The following is a 16837-nucleotide window of genomic DNA, read 5'->3' as shown; positions in this document are numbered from 1 at the left end:
GCTATATATAATGGAAATAGAAATGAATGGGAAATGTATTGGCATTGGTTGCCTGTAGGATGAATGTCCCTTTTACAGTAATGATCAGACCGCTAAAAGAAGCTTCTTGGTATCATGTAGCGGGCCCCTGCCAAGTGGTTTTGGCCCCAAATTTAGACAGGTACCTTCCTATGTAAGCTCAATCAGCCAAAACTCATGGACCCCCTGGCAATCTCTGGAGGAACCCTGCTTGGGAATTCCCCTTAATATTTGCTTTGGGTCCCAATGGGGACAAACCTAGAAAATGAATTTGTGTGCAATCAGACAATTTTATTATATGGTTGTAGATAGATGTAAGATTGTATGTTCTATAGTCACCTTTAAATAAAATTCTGTTACCCTCCCTAGAAAAACAAACCAGCAGGATCTTTTCCTCCATTGGTCTTTGCTGTTTGATTTCTGAGTTAATCTTGTTTGCACAAGAGACCACTACCGCTTGGTGCAATATCTGGTGCGTACAGTAGGTGGCAGGAGTCATTGATATTCTATTTCTAGGCATTCATGTATAACTAGCTGCAGTCATGTGATCTCAGTTCCTGGTTTGAAGCATCCCTAGTCATGTGATCTCAATTCCTGGTTTGAAGTATCTTGAGTCATGTGATCTCAGTTCCTGGTTTGAAGTATCCTGAGTCATGTGATCTCAGTTCCTGGTTTGAAGCATCCTGAGTCATGTGATCTCAGTTCCTGGTTTGAAGTATCCTGAGTCATGTGATCTCAGTTCCTGGTTTGAAGTATCCTGAGTCATGTGATCTCAGTTCCTGGTTTGAAGGATCCTGAGTCATGTGATCTCAGTTCCTGGTTTGAAATATCCTGAGTCATGTGATCTCAGTTCCTGGTTTGAAGGATCCTCTGGTTGCACTGCACAAGGTACACGATTTTCTCTTTTATTTCTGTCTGTTTTGCACGGTAAATGCTTGTTCCTCAGCACCTTTTTATGAATGAAATGATATCTGCTTGCTGTATTAGTACAGCAATCTAAGTGCAATACATGAAGGGGAGCTATCACGATAGATATATAGAGGTGGCATTGTTTGGAGCTGTCACAATAGTTATATTGAGGTGGCATTGCTTGGAGCTGTCACAATAGATATATTGAGGTTGCATTGCTTGGAGCTGTCAGAATAGAGTAGCATTGCTTGGAGCTGTCACGATAGATATATTGAGGTAGCATTGCTTGGAGCTGTCACGATAGGTATATTGAAGTGGCATTGCTTGGAGCTGTCACAATGGATATATTGAGGTTGCATTGCTTGGAGCTGTCATGATAGTTATATTGAAGTGGCATTGCTTGGGGCTGTCACAATGGATATATTGAGGTTGCATTGCTTGGGGCTGTCACAATGGATATATTGAGGTTGCATTGCTTGGAGCTGTCATGATAGTTATATTGAAGTGGCATTGCTTGGGGCTGTCACGATCGTTATATTGAGGTGGCATTGCTTGGAGCTGTCAGGATAGATATATTGAGGTGGCATTGCTTGGAGCTGTCATGATCGTTATATTGAGGTGACATTGCTTGGAGCTGTCATGATCGTTATATTGAGGTGGCATTGCTTGGAGCTGTCACGATAAGTTATATTGAGGTGGCATTGCTTAGAGCTGTCATGATAAGTTATATTGAGGTGGCATTGCTTAGTGTTGTCACAATAGATATATTGAGGTTGCATTGCTTGGAGCTGTCACAATTGATATATTGAGGTTGCATTGCTTAGAGCTGTCACAATAGATATATAGAGGTGGCATTGCTTGGAGCTGTCACGTCAAGTTATATTGAGGTGGCATTGCTTAGAGCTGCCTTGATAAGATTATATTGAGGTGGCATTGCTTGGAGCTGTCATAATGGATATATTGAGGTGGCATTGCTTGGAGCTGTCACGATAGATATATTGAGGTTGCTTTGCTTGGAGCTGTCATGATAGTTATATTGAGGAGGCATTGCTTGGAGCTATCACAATGGATATTTTGAGGTTGCATTGCTTGGAGCTGTCACAATAGATATATAGAGGTGACATTGCATGGAGCTGTCACAATAGATATATTGAGGTGACATTGCTTGGAGCTGTCATGATAGATATATTGAGGTTGCATCGCTTGGAGCTGTCACAATAGATATATTGAGGTGGCATCGCTTGGAGCTGCCACGATAAATATATTGAGGTTGCATTGCTTGGAGCTGTCACAATGGATATATAGAGGTGACATTGCTTGGAGCTGTCACAATAGCTGTCACAATAGACACATTGATGTTGCATTGCTTGGAGCTGCTACCCATCGCAGCTCTGAGCCTTTTTCCCAGGGCCTGCAATCCGTATGGGGGACATGGTCCGCGGACCACCGGATGGCAACCACTGGGTTAGAGAGAACTGGGGGTGAGAAGAGGAAAGTGCAATTAGGAGAGTACTGGGGTGAGAGGAGAAGAGCAGATCATAGAGTACTGGGGGCTAGAGAAAAGTGGATTAAAGAGACATTATGAAGGTGAAGAAAGGAGGTATGTGGTGCTGGTGGTGGGTGTAGCGTGGAACAGAGAGAGAGTATTGGAGAGTGATAAGAGGAAAGTGGATGAGAAAGCAGTAGGACTTTTAGGATGAACAGCAGTGGAGGGAGCGCCTTACTCTTGCAGAAGTTGGACAAGGATTGGACTTGGGTGATTGGTGATCAGTGATTGGGGACAGGAATGCAGCGTGTGGGTCCAGGTCAAGGACTGGAGAGGTGGGAGATTGCATGTTAAGCAATACCCCTTTGTTTCCATATAAAAATGTTTTATATTTATTTATTTCGAAGGAATTACTTCCTATTTTTTTTTTAAATTTCAAGTTTGGCCCCCGACTTGGTCTGAGTTTTTAATTTCGGCCCTCTCTGTATTTGAGTTTGACACCTCTGTTCTACTAGGTTAAAACAGAAATCTGCAGAGTATTTGTTAGAACAATCATTCAGTCCCCTTCATGGTATGCACACCTCCCAATATCAGATCAATAAACTTTCTAAAAGTTGTGCACAGGTGTAAAGGTGCCAATACCAATGAATTCATGGAAGATGTAATGCATCAAAATCCACAGTCTCTTCCAGTGATTCTAGGCAAACACCAAGTCTCCAGCCCGTATATGTTCTTGGAGAGACAGTGGGTACACCCAAAACTACAGCGGTTACAACATTTGCAATATGCAATATACACTGACAAGTTAATTGTCCACCATATCTCTTTGCTGGATGTGATAACAATTTACCTGCCCTCTGGATGCATCTAAATGCATAGTCACCTCACCTCACTCAGTCAGGGGCCACGTTCTGATATAAAATTTGATAGAGGGGCCGGGCCAATAGGAGAGTGGGTGGGGTTATGCCATCAAGATGCCACTGAACGTGACATCATGCTGGCATAACCCCGCCTACTCTTCCATCGCAGATCTGGGCCTGTGATGGGAGAGCGGGTGTGTTGTGTGCAGTGACAGCCCCCCACCTCCCGGAGCCGGGATACAAACTGGGGACGTGTTCCGCGGTTCTGGATGCACCCCCCCAGTGGGGTCCTTCTTCTGACCCTGCACGGGGGCACCATCCAAAGGGCTGGAGAAACAACCTTATTATTCTTATTGTCCACCACCAAACTTTCAGGGCCACCCTTTCTGTAGATACTGTGCAAAATGGGCTGCGGGGACCATAAACGTTCATACAGAAAAGTGGAAACACTGGGATTTCAAGCTCAAGGTTTAATAATCAGTATGTGACCCTGTTTTCTATGAAGGACCTACAAATTGTGCATAGTGAACAGAAGATAAAATTTAGGTCCATGGTTTTGCATTGGTGGGTAATTTTTGTTGCTCAAGTGGTCAAGGAACACCCTGTAAAAAGAACAGGAAAATTAGCAGCCAATGGGAACTCTGACCTAATTATTTTGTTTGTAACTCATATAGGATTAGATTGTCTGAAAATAGATAGTTTCTTAACAAATTAAAAACATATTTACATTTCCTCTTTTTGTTTTGTATTTACACCTTTTATGATAATTTTTTTACTTTTGTTACATCTTGGCCAAATTCTGATTCTCTCCATCCCATAATATCGAATCTCCTTCCAACAGAACTTCCTATATCAATATGTAAACTAATGACTGTTCACAGTGTGGCTTTTTGTTCACTACTAGGACTTTGGGTTGGGTCATCCTGGTTTTAAGATGCAAACCTGTAAATCCAGTTTTTGCTTTTACCAAGTAGCTGTTGTATTGGGTTTTCCAAAGGAGTGACATGTTGCTGCTTAGAACAATAGGTATGGAGTAACATTTTACTTGTATTGCATTTCATATAGTATAGTAACTGGATATAATAATAAGATTTGTGTTATTTGACACCAATGCAGGCATTAAATGCAATATTTAAACAGATATATTGGTTTACCTGCTATGAATGTTTAATGTTGGCAAGCAATTCTTGTGACATATATCTATAATGGAATCGCTCTGGATTTGATGATGCCATTACTGTACTGCTCATTGTTCTACTTATTGAAAGCCCTTGTTATGAACGAGGTGTGGACCCACTGTGCCGCTGGCCAGGTAAACTCTAGAGGGGCGTAACTAAGCAGCTACCCGGTTTTCACTAGAGCCTCTGATGGTGAGGATAGGCTTGGCTGCGGGGTAGCTACCAGGTGCCACTCCAGAAGAGACACACCCACACCAGAGCAAGTCTCAGCATGAAAGAAATACTGACATGGAAGACAGGTAGTGGATTACCTGAGAGATAGGACCCTGCGCCCGTGCCTGCGATTAGGAGCAGCGGCGCCGCCACGGCCTGCAGTGCTAACAGCCCTTACATAAGGAAGCAAAGCCCTGCTAAGATGGTCACATCCACATAGAGACAATGGAAGGTAAGTTAAGGGAAAGGTCAGCTGCAGAGAGACCACAATCCTAACCAGTTATTTGCTCCCTAACTTTCTTTTTTGTATACAACGTTCACAATTCAGTTCTTGAACATCTGGTTAAATCTTGTGAGCAAATACACAAAGAAAAAACTAAGTGTTACTGATTATGTGCATTTTCACATAACTATGTACGTGAGGTGAAACAAAGTGAAAATTAACTTTAAAATGTTTGCATAGTCACATGGAAGAAAACTTTAAAAAAACATGATTTTGCTCACACATGAATTCTGGACAGCTCCTCATTGGCTAATCCAAGTCAGCCTTTCCTGACCTTTCCTGATCTTGAAATACTTTTCAGGTCTTTGGGAAAACCTTCGGCTATAATTACTATATCCACAGTCACAGGACATTAGTGTGGTAGTTAGTAGGAAGAATGCCTCGTACATTGCTGGCCAGCAGGAACAATATCACCCCTTTAGATATTCAAATTGATCATTGAGAAACACAAATTGATCATTGCTCAGGGAACCCCCTAGAAACTAAAAACAAAACCAACCAAACTGTGCACAGGACATAAGGTTCTCTCCCATGCAGATAATTTGTAGCAAACATGTATTTGCAGATGTTCTGTCCAGGCTCCCCTGCAGAAACACAGCAAGGTTCAGGACCTATAACACTGTGCTCAGCCAGAATAACTTGGAGTTTGTTTAGTACTACTATCAGCTCTGAAGAAACTACGAACCATCTACAGTCATCTACAGTTTAGAGCAGTGGTCTGCGGACCACCGGTGTCCTGCCATAAATTTTTGGTGGTCCGCGGCTCTGGCTGGTGCGCCCCCCAGTGGGGTCAGGAGAAGGACCCTGCTGGGGAAAGGTGCACCGGCCAGAGCCACGGACCACGTCTCCTGTACTGATTGTAGGCTCAGGGCGGTGGGCGAGGTGTCCCTGGACACAACCTGCCCACTCTCCCATCGCAGGCTCAGACATTATGACGTCACTTTCTCATTATGACGTCATTGGAAGTGGTTACATGTATCCAAAACAGTTCCAGTGTTCTCCCTGGCTTTTTAGTCGGGTACACCATCCCACACTTTTCAGTAACCACCTGGCTGTTTTTGGGTGGTTAATTAGGAGTTGGGTCACTAAATAGGAGCCACCACCCGCCTACAATTTCTTCCCACTATTTATGTCTCAATATACCCTTTTGGCTCTAGCAGATGGCAGTTAGTCCTCTGAACGGCTCATGGATGAATTCTATGGCTACATGTACATGTTTGCAGGCAACCGAGAAGCAAAGTAGAAATTCCTTAATTATTTAGGGCTGCTTTACTAATAGTGGAGCTTATAATTTGACGCCAAAATGGATGCCACTCTCTGATAAGGAACTGAGGAGGATTTGGTTTATGGAATACTATCAGAAAGCAATCAGATGATTCCCAAGTTCATTCTGCAGCATGACAATGGCCACAAAACAGCCACAATTAGGAAAAAATCTGCAGGTAAAAGAGGAACAGGGATGGCTGCAGGGCCCTATATCTACATCAATCTATGTTGGGATTACTTTCCAGTGATAAAGCAATGCTGGCCGTCCAGAATCACGGCATCAACTTCAATAGTTAAAAGATCTGGCATGACTGGGAAAATAGACGACCAATCACTCCGTCCATAGCTCATACTTCAAAATATGTTTTTCCCAGGAATTAATGTACAAATATAGAGTACAGCTATGTGTATCTTTCCTCTTGCTTCCAAGCAAAGTGCTATTAAAATAAATTGAAAAGAAGACCAAGATAAGATCATCATCATGTGGCCTTTCTTTTTTTTTTTTTATTTTAAATTTTTATTGAGTTTATAAAAGAATAAAGAATACAGTATACAAACATTGTATATAGAACAACATCCTTAATTTTACCAGGCATAGAAGTTGTATAGTTCAAGAATGAATAATGAAATTATTGAATGAAAAAGAAAGTATACAAATTATAAGCGGATGGAAAAGAAGGGAAAAGGTACAATGGTGTATCAGGTATTAATGCCATATTACAGTAACTATCGCACTATTCATTTTTATCATATGGCCTTTCAAAGCTTTGTGATGTTACCATCTCTCAGCCTCCCCCCTTAACCTAATATACGGTCATCCAGAGAGTTTGACAAACATTTTTTGTAAGTTATTGAAGTTGGTATGATGAGTTGATCACTGGCTTAGTTCAATAATTGCCTGCCAAATCCCCACAGTATTGTAGCAATTCAAAATATGCAGAAAGAAAGGGGACTTAATTGGCACATGTATAAAATCAAATAACAAAAACTTTTTATTTAGTAATATTTAATAATAAAACACCAATAAAATAATATGCCATTTATCTTAACATGCAAGACGGCACAATCTAAACATTATCATTGCTCATAAATTAGACCATAGTATATCAAATGGTTTAACAGCCAATAGTATACCATCACACAACATTAGAGGCTGTCTCAATGCGTTTCATGGTCAATAACGCTTTATCAGAATAATAGTGTTGAGAGATAATTACTTATAGCATATATCATACATTACAGTATCTTGTCATCTTCATGTAAATGTGTATAAAGCAAACCAAGAGCTCATGATGGGGGTAAGTGCAAACCGATAACAGAGAGGAAGATGTAGATGAATTGCCACTTCAAAAATGAAGGAGATGGAGCGCAGGTCCCAGCTCTGATAGCTCCTGCCGTCAGCCTGCAACATTTTTTGTACAGATGAGTGTGGTTGAGGTGCGGCACTTCCTCCAGCTGGTTGGGTCTTCAGTAGAACCCTGTGGTGAGGTCTGAAATGGTTTTACCTGGAGGGGTGCCACTTAGGGGTGCAGATTTTGTGTTGTGCACATTGTAAAGGCATTGCTGTGTTGGCAGGACATACCTATTGATGATGAAAGAACGACTCTACATGGATGTAAGCAGTCCAATGATTATACTGGGACCTGGTATTGTGGCAGTTGTGGGGAATCTCCATAATTCATGTGGCAGGAAAATGGAAAGCTGAGCTATGAATACAAGAAGAGATTTGTGTATAGCAAGCGTTTACTGATATGTGCTTGCAAAATGATGACTACTCTTAATGTTTGTAGGCAGTAATGGCACTTTTGGTAAATGCAACTTTCTTTACACATACTTTACAAATGTACTTATTTATTTTGTTCTCACTTTTTTACAGACAAGTTGGATAAAATGCAGCTGCTGTATCTGGGCATTCTTCTTGCTCTGTCTTCTTTCTGTTCCTCTTTGGACAATGGATTGGTGAGGACACCACCCATGGGCTGGATGACATGGGAACGTTATAGGTGCAACATTGACTGCAAGACTGACCCACAAAATTGCATTGGGTACGGTTTTTTTTTTTTTTTTTTTTTTTTTTTTTTTTTTTTTTTTTTTTTTTTTTTACAGGCAAGTTTATGCTGGAGAAAGATACTTTGCTTGATTGGATACTTTAAAAATGTTCTAGGGTTCATGACAAGACATGGTTCAAAATTGTCATCCTGTGAAATACTTTTAACTCCTATATTTACTTTGTATTTGGAGGATTTAAAAGTACACCTCAGTCTAAAATGAAAAATAAACCATTGCATACATTCAATGACCACAGTCCACCAGCTGTTTCCTCTTCAGTACTGCATTAGCACTAAACATTTTTCAGAAACATGGTGGTCATAGAAAGCATCTGATTGTAATACTTTAAACACACACTGCCAGAAATCAATCAGATATAAAGCTGTCTTGGAATATAATTGCTAATGTAGAAAGCAAAGAGAAAAGCTTTTAGCTCATGTTTCGGGATGTACTACTGACCCTGATACTAATCTGTGTATTATGGGAGCCTTGGGATTACAAAGAATTCAGAGTTAGGTTTAACTTTGCAAGATTTCTGTTTTTACTAAATCTTCAGATTTGCTGGATAGAATTGGAAGCTCAGAAATTTCATCTAAAAGTGAAATTTTAAAACTTGCACTTATATAATCCCGCTAACATATCTATTCCACAATCTGCGGTTGCCTATTTATTGGGGTTCAAAGGGCCCTGTTGCCAGTCTTCATTTTGAACAACAAACAATTTGTAAAAAGCATAAAAACAGCTCTATGTTGTTATATTCAAGTGATCTGGGGTACAAATAAAGGCTATAGAGCAGTGAGCACACTACTGTCTATAATATATGCCCAGATCACTTTAATATAACAACATGGAGCTGTTCTTTTTATGCTTTTAAATTAATTAAATTCAATTTAATTGTATGTTTAAAATGTATACCTTTTATGTGGTTTAACAATAAAATGTATTTTTTGGACCATAAGACGCACCCAGGTTTTAGAGGAGGAAATTAGGAAAACAAATATTCTAAACCAAAGTGTATAAAAAAAAAAAAAAAAAAAAAAAAATCAATAAAATATAGAGGAATAATATTTAACGAGAGACACACACACAACACATTGCACATAGCACATAGCACATTGCACGTTGCACACTGATAAAAACGGTGACCTTTTCAGTGTTCTACCAAGACCCTTTTAGCTGGGTGCACCACTTGGCACTTTTCAGTAACCACCTGCCTGTCTTTGGGCGGTTACTGAAAATATGAGTCACAATACAGGGGCCACCACCCGCCTACAGCTTCCCCCCACCCAGCTTCAAACATTTCTGGGCAAAATACTGCCTTTTACATGTCGCTTAACTTTATTCATTTTTTTATATTTATGGTCATGCTGGAATCTATAGCAAATAGACGTACACAGGATTGTAACAAAGCATTTTGCTACCACAGGCACTCCCCAACCTACCACCCCTCTATACCAAGAGCCACTGTGCTCTCTATCACCTCTATCATATGTACAGAAACAGAAGGAAGTGTGAGAAAATAGCCAGAGCTAATTGTTTCAATGCAGTCCCAATGCTTACATCCCAAGTACCAGGACTGGATTTCACAACTGACCTTAGGAGCAATGTAGTAGATATAAAATTAGGGGCTGAAAAATAGGACCCTCAGGAGCCTGTAATAAAAAAATCTAAAATATTTGATCTGATTTGGGCTGTTTTGCAGTGCCTTGTATTTACAGAATAACATATCGTCATGTATATTATACTCAGTAAATGTTTTTCTTCCCAATGTCCCCAGTATACCTTTACCATTAGAGCATGCTTATTTCTTCTTTGTGTGAGTTCATGCTACAGCCAACAAACCTATTTTGTGAAAATGCTATAGAGTACTTGTTTTACAGGTGCATTCAAATATGTATTCATTTTATATTACTTATTCTTGTTTTTTAGTGAAAAATTGATCAAAGATATAGCTGACAAAATGTCTGACAGTGGCTGGAGGGAACTGGGCTATGTTTATATTAGCATTGATGACTGTTGGTCATTGAAGAATAGAGACTCCAAAGGGCGGCTCCAACCCGATCCTGAAAGGTTTCCAAGTGGCATAAAAGCACTTGCTGATTATGTAAGTATGCCATATATTGTTTATTGAGCCATTTCAAAGATAGCGCTAACCCTAGCCAGTGAAGAATATTGAAGTAAAAAGGTTCCTGAAGTCCAGGACAGCAAATGAACATACTGCTATGTTTTGGATGGGTGAAAAATAAAAATGGCAGTGTTCCTTGTTGGAACCAGTTGACTTCTTATCATCTTTAATTAGTGCAACTATAAAATAATAGGAACGATCTGATATCTTGGTATATTTTTTTCTCTGTTTAAAAATAGTGTAAATACTTCTACTTTTATTAATTATGGATTGGTATTTATTGATTTGCAGATACATGCCAGAGGCCTGAAACTAGGAATTTATGCTGACCTGGGTACTTATACTTGTGGTGGCTATCCAGGGACCACTCTTGACACCATCCAAATTGATGCTGAGACATTTGCATCATGGGAAGTTGACATGTTGAAATTTGATGGCTGCTACTCAAATTCTTCAGAAAAAGCTTTAGGTTTGTATGCATTTTTATCATCTTGTTTGTATTTCAGCATACCAATATGAAGATGTATCGGGCAGCATGGTGGCTCAGTGGTTAGCACTCTGGCCTTCGCAGCGCTGAGTCCAGCCAGGACATTATCTGCATGGAGTTTGCAGGTTCTCCCTGTGTTTGTGTGGGTCTCCTCTGGGTACTCTGGTTTCCCCCCACATCCCAAAAACATGCAGTTAGGTAATTGGCTTCCCCCTAAATTGACCTTAGACTACATTAATGTTATATGACTATGGTGGGGACATTAGATTGTGAGCTCCTTTGAGGGACAGCTAGTCACATGACTATGGACTTTGTACAGCGCTGTGTAATATGATGGCACTATATAAATACTGTGTAACAATATTAATAATAATAATGTATTGTGCCTATTGACCTAAATTCTGAAGGAACCTAGACATACCTTAAGCAATTCAAAACAAGTGCTTCTAGGTGTCTATCTGTGTTTTTTTAAATACTGGCATCCACCTCCCTCCTATCTCCAAAATGGTTTTATTTAGCCATCATTAAGGATAGAGTACAGGTAGTCCCCGGGTTAAGGACATCGACGTATGGACGCCTCCTGAACCGGCTTCCCTGCTTGCTCTGTGCAGCTTGAAGGGGGAGAGGGGCAGTTTGCATGACTTGCAGAAGAAATCTTTTGCTAAACACAGCTGAGGTTGTGGCTGATCCTAGGGGTGAGCAATTTCTTCAATCTCTTGTAACTTTTTAATGACCAAGACAAACTCTGCAGTTGTTTCTTTTTGCATATCAAAGCACAGCTTGCTCCAGAAATTATGGAATGTCCAGGCTTTAAAAAGATTTTTTTTTTTGCTTTGTTTGCAATAAGCTCACAGTGAATATTTTGAATAGTAACTGACACCACACTGCTTAATAATAAGTTGGGACAAATATCTGTCCTAATTGCATTTAATAAAATAATGTACCTGTGCTGACTTACATACAAATTCAACTTAAGAACAAACCTACAGTCCCTATCTCGTATGTAACCCGGGGACTACCTGTATCTCACTGGTCAGTAATGTGGCAAGAAATTGTAATCTAAATAGGTTTCAGTATTTGCATACCAGAAATGCCTGATGTGGAGCACTAAACCACTAAATAAGAAATATATCTTTATGTTCAGACTCCTAGAGGTGTCTCTGTGTAGTGCCAGCAATGGTTTGAGAAGTGTAGGTTCCATAATATTTGGTTTTAACACATTGCATAAACTTATTTTGTCCTTTTCCAGGATATCCAAAAATGAGTCAGGCACTGAATGCAACTGGAAGACCAATCCTTTATTCCTGCAGTTGGCCTGCATATGAAGGTGGTCTCCCTCCCAAGGTAAGTACCTGTTAAGTGATGGGCCGGTAACCCTGGTGGCCACCAGACTGCTGGGAGATTACGATATCACTACTCCCCGGCTAGGGTAGAGCAGGGAACAGATGGCTTCATTGTGGGGACAGCCAGTGATAGGGGAACCAGGTTGGTGTGGTAAAAGGAGAGGGTGTGGTCAGGACGCTCCAGGGTCGGGGAAGGCAGAAGGCAGAATGTCACCAAGCAAGTAGCAGGTAACAAGCTGAAGATCCAGCAACCTGCACCTAGAACTAGAGAGGAATGAATAGGACTGCAGCCACTAGTAGGAGAGGATAATGACCAGGAACTAATCTGCTCATTGGGTGCAGGTCATACTCCCCAATCCCTTTCAGCTGTGCACTGTGTGCTGGGGATGCTGAGATGTGCAGCCTGCATATGACTAAAGGGAGGCTGGGGATAATGCAAGCTGCTTATGTAAGCTAGCAGGTAATGAGACTTATCAGTACCAAAATATAACAATTAGTATTGGTGAAAGTACCCTTTAAAGTTGAAGAGTGCAGGGGAAGAGATACATTTTGTCTTTGGATACCTGCAGACTTATAAACAGCAATAACATTACCACATAATCTTCCCGTGATTTTGTTTTTTGTAGGCTTGTTATTTGACCATTTTGTAACCATCCTGTAACTCAAGTTTGCTATGTGGATTTAAAATGAGAAGTGTATTTACCTACAATCCTTGTGAATGTCATGTCATTTTCTCCACACAGGTGAATTACACTTTGCTTGGCAGTATTTGTAACATGTGGAGGAACTATGATGATATCCAGGATTCCTGGGACAGTGTGTTAAGCATCATGGAGTGGTTTGCTGCCAATCAGGATATATTGCAGTCAGCTGCTGGCCCAGGCAGGTGGAATGATCCAGATATGGTGAGCTGAATGTTGTTTAATTTTTTGGTCATAAAAGAAATATATTTTTCTAAAAGGGACACCAGTTCCCAATGTCAACATTTACATTCTGGGAAAGTTCCTGATCTGCATGTGCAAAAAGCGCTTTCCTGAAATGTAAAATACTGCATGTGAGCTGAAATAGTCCTTTTTTCACATTTGCCTTTGCATACCCTTTAATTTGGCTCTGGCTGGTATTCGTATTGTGGAATTGTTGCAATTTGTTAATTTGTTTTTTAGATCCAAGCTCATTTAACATTATATTGCATTTATGGATTAACATTTACTTTGTGTTGTTTTGTAGCTCATAACTGGGGATTTTGGCTTGAGTTATGAACAATCTAAATCACAGCTGGCTATATGGGCAATCTTGGCAGCTCCACTGATTATGTCAAATGACTTGAGGACCATCTCAGAAGAAGCCAAGGAGCTTTTACAGAACCGTCTTTTGATATACATTGACCAGGACTCCTTAGGAAAACAGGGGAAGAGAGTGGCCAAGGTGTGTATTTAAGAGTAAAATGAAAATGTAAAAGTATATATTTGAGTAGAAGATTAAACCCTCCAATAACACATCTTTGGAAGTTAAAGATTGAAAGTTGCGTTTCATTCCACTTTACTGAATGGAGTCAGAATTTATAGTTCTAGCGACCTGCTTCTCCAACATAAAGTAGTTTCCTATATGTTTTATCCCCCAACCACCACGCCAACCGAAACTTAACATGTCCTCTCACACATTCCATTCCTTCCCCCTCTGTCTTACACAAGCTCAGTACATTTTTTAGTCTGCAGACCCTGCACTTTTTTCTGCAGATAAGACCCATTCCCATTATCTTTGCTTTTCACTTACGATTATAGTATTCATCGTTATACCCTTTCCACTTAATTTCGGCACATGCTGCCTGCCATCATACCTTCAACACTTCCCTCCTGTAAATTCCAAGTCTCAATCAGAAGAGTCAGATTCAGAAAAATGCTAACTTCTACATGAATATAATAATTCTGACTTGTTTATCTATGATCTTATATGATTTGCTGTGGTTCCTGTCTTCCTGCAGGTGAATCCTCTAGAAGTATGGATGAGAGAGCTGGTAGATGAACAGTATGCTGTGGCTGTTCTGAACAAAGGAACAGATGGATTTCCTAAGCGCTTTTTTATGAGCCTTGCCGACCTGAATATCACAAAATGTGCACTCGGCTATAAAGTTTATGATGTGTTTGAACAAGAGTTCTTGGGCAATGTTAAACCTGAAACACAAATTCAGATGAATATTAATCCAACAGGGGTATTCATGTTATTTGTTCGTCCAGCATCTAATAGATTTCATCCTCTATAATGCAAGAAGGTTAATGCCTTTATTTTTATATGAATTGTTCTTCTATCACTGGGTATTATCAGATGGATCATACATGGATAAATTGCAAAGATGCCACTATGAAAAACAATGTGTGACTTTTTGATACTTGAAGTTATTTGTGTCTGAACACAAACTGTGTCAAAGTACTAACTTTTCTATTTTTGATAAATAATGTAAATATTGAAAACTTCATCATTTTACAAAATCTTACATTAAGAATTGTTTGTAATGGTTTACCTATTAGCTTTGGACCAAAGATAACATCTACACCTTAACAGCTTCAAGCAATCAAAGCAAGCCAGATTATTTACTGAATTCTCCATGTTACTTCATGTTTTAATGTTTATACAGAAAGCACATATAGAAATGTAAATCAAGCTAGCTGGAGTAATATCTGTAATAATATTAATAATAATTTCGTTTACTGGTACACGGAGTGCACCCATGAACCAAGCGCCTGATTGTCTGTTTTTAGGTCATTTCTCAGTACAGATGAGCTTAAAATGGATTTATCAAGGTGAGTAGATTTTGATTATGGTTGCATTAAACAAGAGATAAGCTTCTAGGTCAGAACATTCAGCAGGGTAACCAACTCTATTTATCAATGGTGACTTTGAAGTTCAGTGCTGTTAAATGCACAGACTTCAAACTCAATTAGTAAACTTTTACTTAAAGTGTATGTATAGCGTTTTTCTTTCTTATTGTTGGATGGGTTAAGGGATTATTGGAAATCCTTTCAAATTGTTATTGCTGTGCTTTTCCTTATTGGCACACCTCTTCTAACTTTGTTATGGTAAATATTGTTACCTTGACTAAAAGTCTTGCCAAATCCGATAATAAAGTTAGCAGAACAGGGATAAGAGGACATGTAACAAGAACTAGAATTTCCGTAGTCTTGCTTCCTGATGCATCTCTTGGGTAGGAAGTGTAGGAACATCTTTGTCACAAAGACAGTACAAAGAAAGCTCTGATACTTACCTACCTGTCTAAACTAATACATATGTGCACCTAAACATAGACAATGCCACTGTGGACCTCTGTTTAAATGCTAGTTGTATCCATGACATTTTTGGTGCCCTAGCATTAATTTTTGTTAATTAGGATTCACATGCTTGTTTTAGGACCGGCACCTTTAATGTATTACAGGCTGGATTAGAGTTAAAGGCAAAAAACTAGCACTTTCATAGGTCAGCATTGGCAGTCGCCATATTTCTATCTGACAAATTTTCTTGAATTCCTAATGCCTGCTATATGGGAAACCCCCACATGTAATGGAGGATTGTTCTCAATAATCCCTGTGTCAATATTTTTCTTAATGTTTATTTAATTGGGTATTGTTTGCATTATGAATGTAAGGTAAAGGCAAAACTAAAAAATTTATTTCAGGGTTTGGTTCATCTTCAACGTAATTTAACAGACTTGTTAAGGCCTTTAAATATAATATGTTCGACATATCACTTTATCTATATGGGAAATGCACTTGGATCATCTGAAACAGACTTTTGGTCTCTAGTTTTTATTTGCAATGAGTTTGCTAGATGTTATGTGTACTGTAGATGTGAAAGCACACAAATCTGAAGTGCGAATAGAATACTGGAGCCTTGCGTCTTATGTTGTGTAAAGGAAGCATGATCTCGATAGAAATCTATGACATTTATGCACTGCAAATCCTTTTTTATATTTATCATACGAATATTTCAACTCATTCACTCACTCATTCAATTCAAGTAATAAACCTATATATGGGTATTTGTATACATTTATTGTGTTCATCCAAAAAAGTTCTCTAACACTCGTCTCATGAGCCAACAGAAGAAAAGGGTATCACTAGGCAATAACTTTATTTTAGTGAGAAGGGTCAGAAATTTGTATTACTCTTTGTGTTCACTTGTGTTTGTTTTGTACAGGTGAGATTTAGGGAACAAAATTATAGGGATGCCCAGTGGGGACACCTGATCCAGTATAAAAGAAAAAAAGATATGTGTATACGTGTGCAAAAAACATTTACATATATACAAACTGTTATACATTCATTTTAGATCATATCAGAAATGTCACAATTGAAATGTAAATCGGCTGCTTTTATTCATGTAAATAAAATTGTATATGTAATCAGTATTGTGTGTTACTCAGTATTTGTTACTTGTTATAATATTGGACTAAAAATCAGGTCTATGTTTAGACCAAATATCAACTGCTGGGTGTGTTGAACCCTTATAAATCACATTTCATTAAGACATGTGTGTATTGTTACATTGAGTGCCGCATTATCTGGTTTCAGCATGTATGCTGGACAAGTGTGCAAGTCTCCGATGTGTACTGGAAAATCCATGGCTTGG

The 16837-nt window shown here is 39.3% G+C and overlaps 1 protein-coding gene across 1 annotated transcript; it reads left to right on the top strand.

The window, feature by feature from the left end:
• Window positions 1–779: 779 nt before the first annotated feature.
• NAGA (alpha-N-acetylgalactosaminidase) lies at window positions 780–16616 on the top strand. Its single transcript, XM_072419033.1, has 8 exons — window positions 780–906; window positions 8090–8258; window positions 10192–10366; window positions 10679–10856; window positions 12124–12218; window positions 12961–13122; window positions 13445–13642; window positions 14199–16616. Exons 2-8 carry the CDS (start codon window positions 8104–8106, stop codon window positions 14475–14477), a joined length of 1242 nt encoding a protein of 413 aa, XP_072275134.1. The 5' UTR covers window positions 780–906; window positions 8090–8103; the 3' UTR covers window positions 14478–16616.
• The last annotated feature ends 221 nt before the right edge of the window (window positions 16617–16837 follow it).

Source organism: Pyxicephalus adspersus, chromosome 7, assembly GCF_032062135.1.
Source record: "Pyxicephalus adspersus chromosome 7, UCB_Pads_2.0, whole genome shotgun sequence".
Taxonomy (NCBI): Eukaryota; Metazoa; Chordata; class Amphibia; order Anura; family Pyxicephalidae; genus Pyxicephalus; species Pyxicephalus adspersus.
The sequence above is the reverse complement of the archived record's forward strand: the minus strand, read 5'-3'. Positions and strand labels throughout refer to the sequence as shown.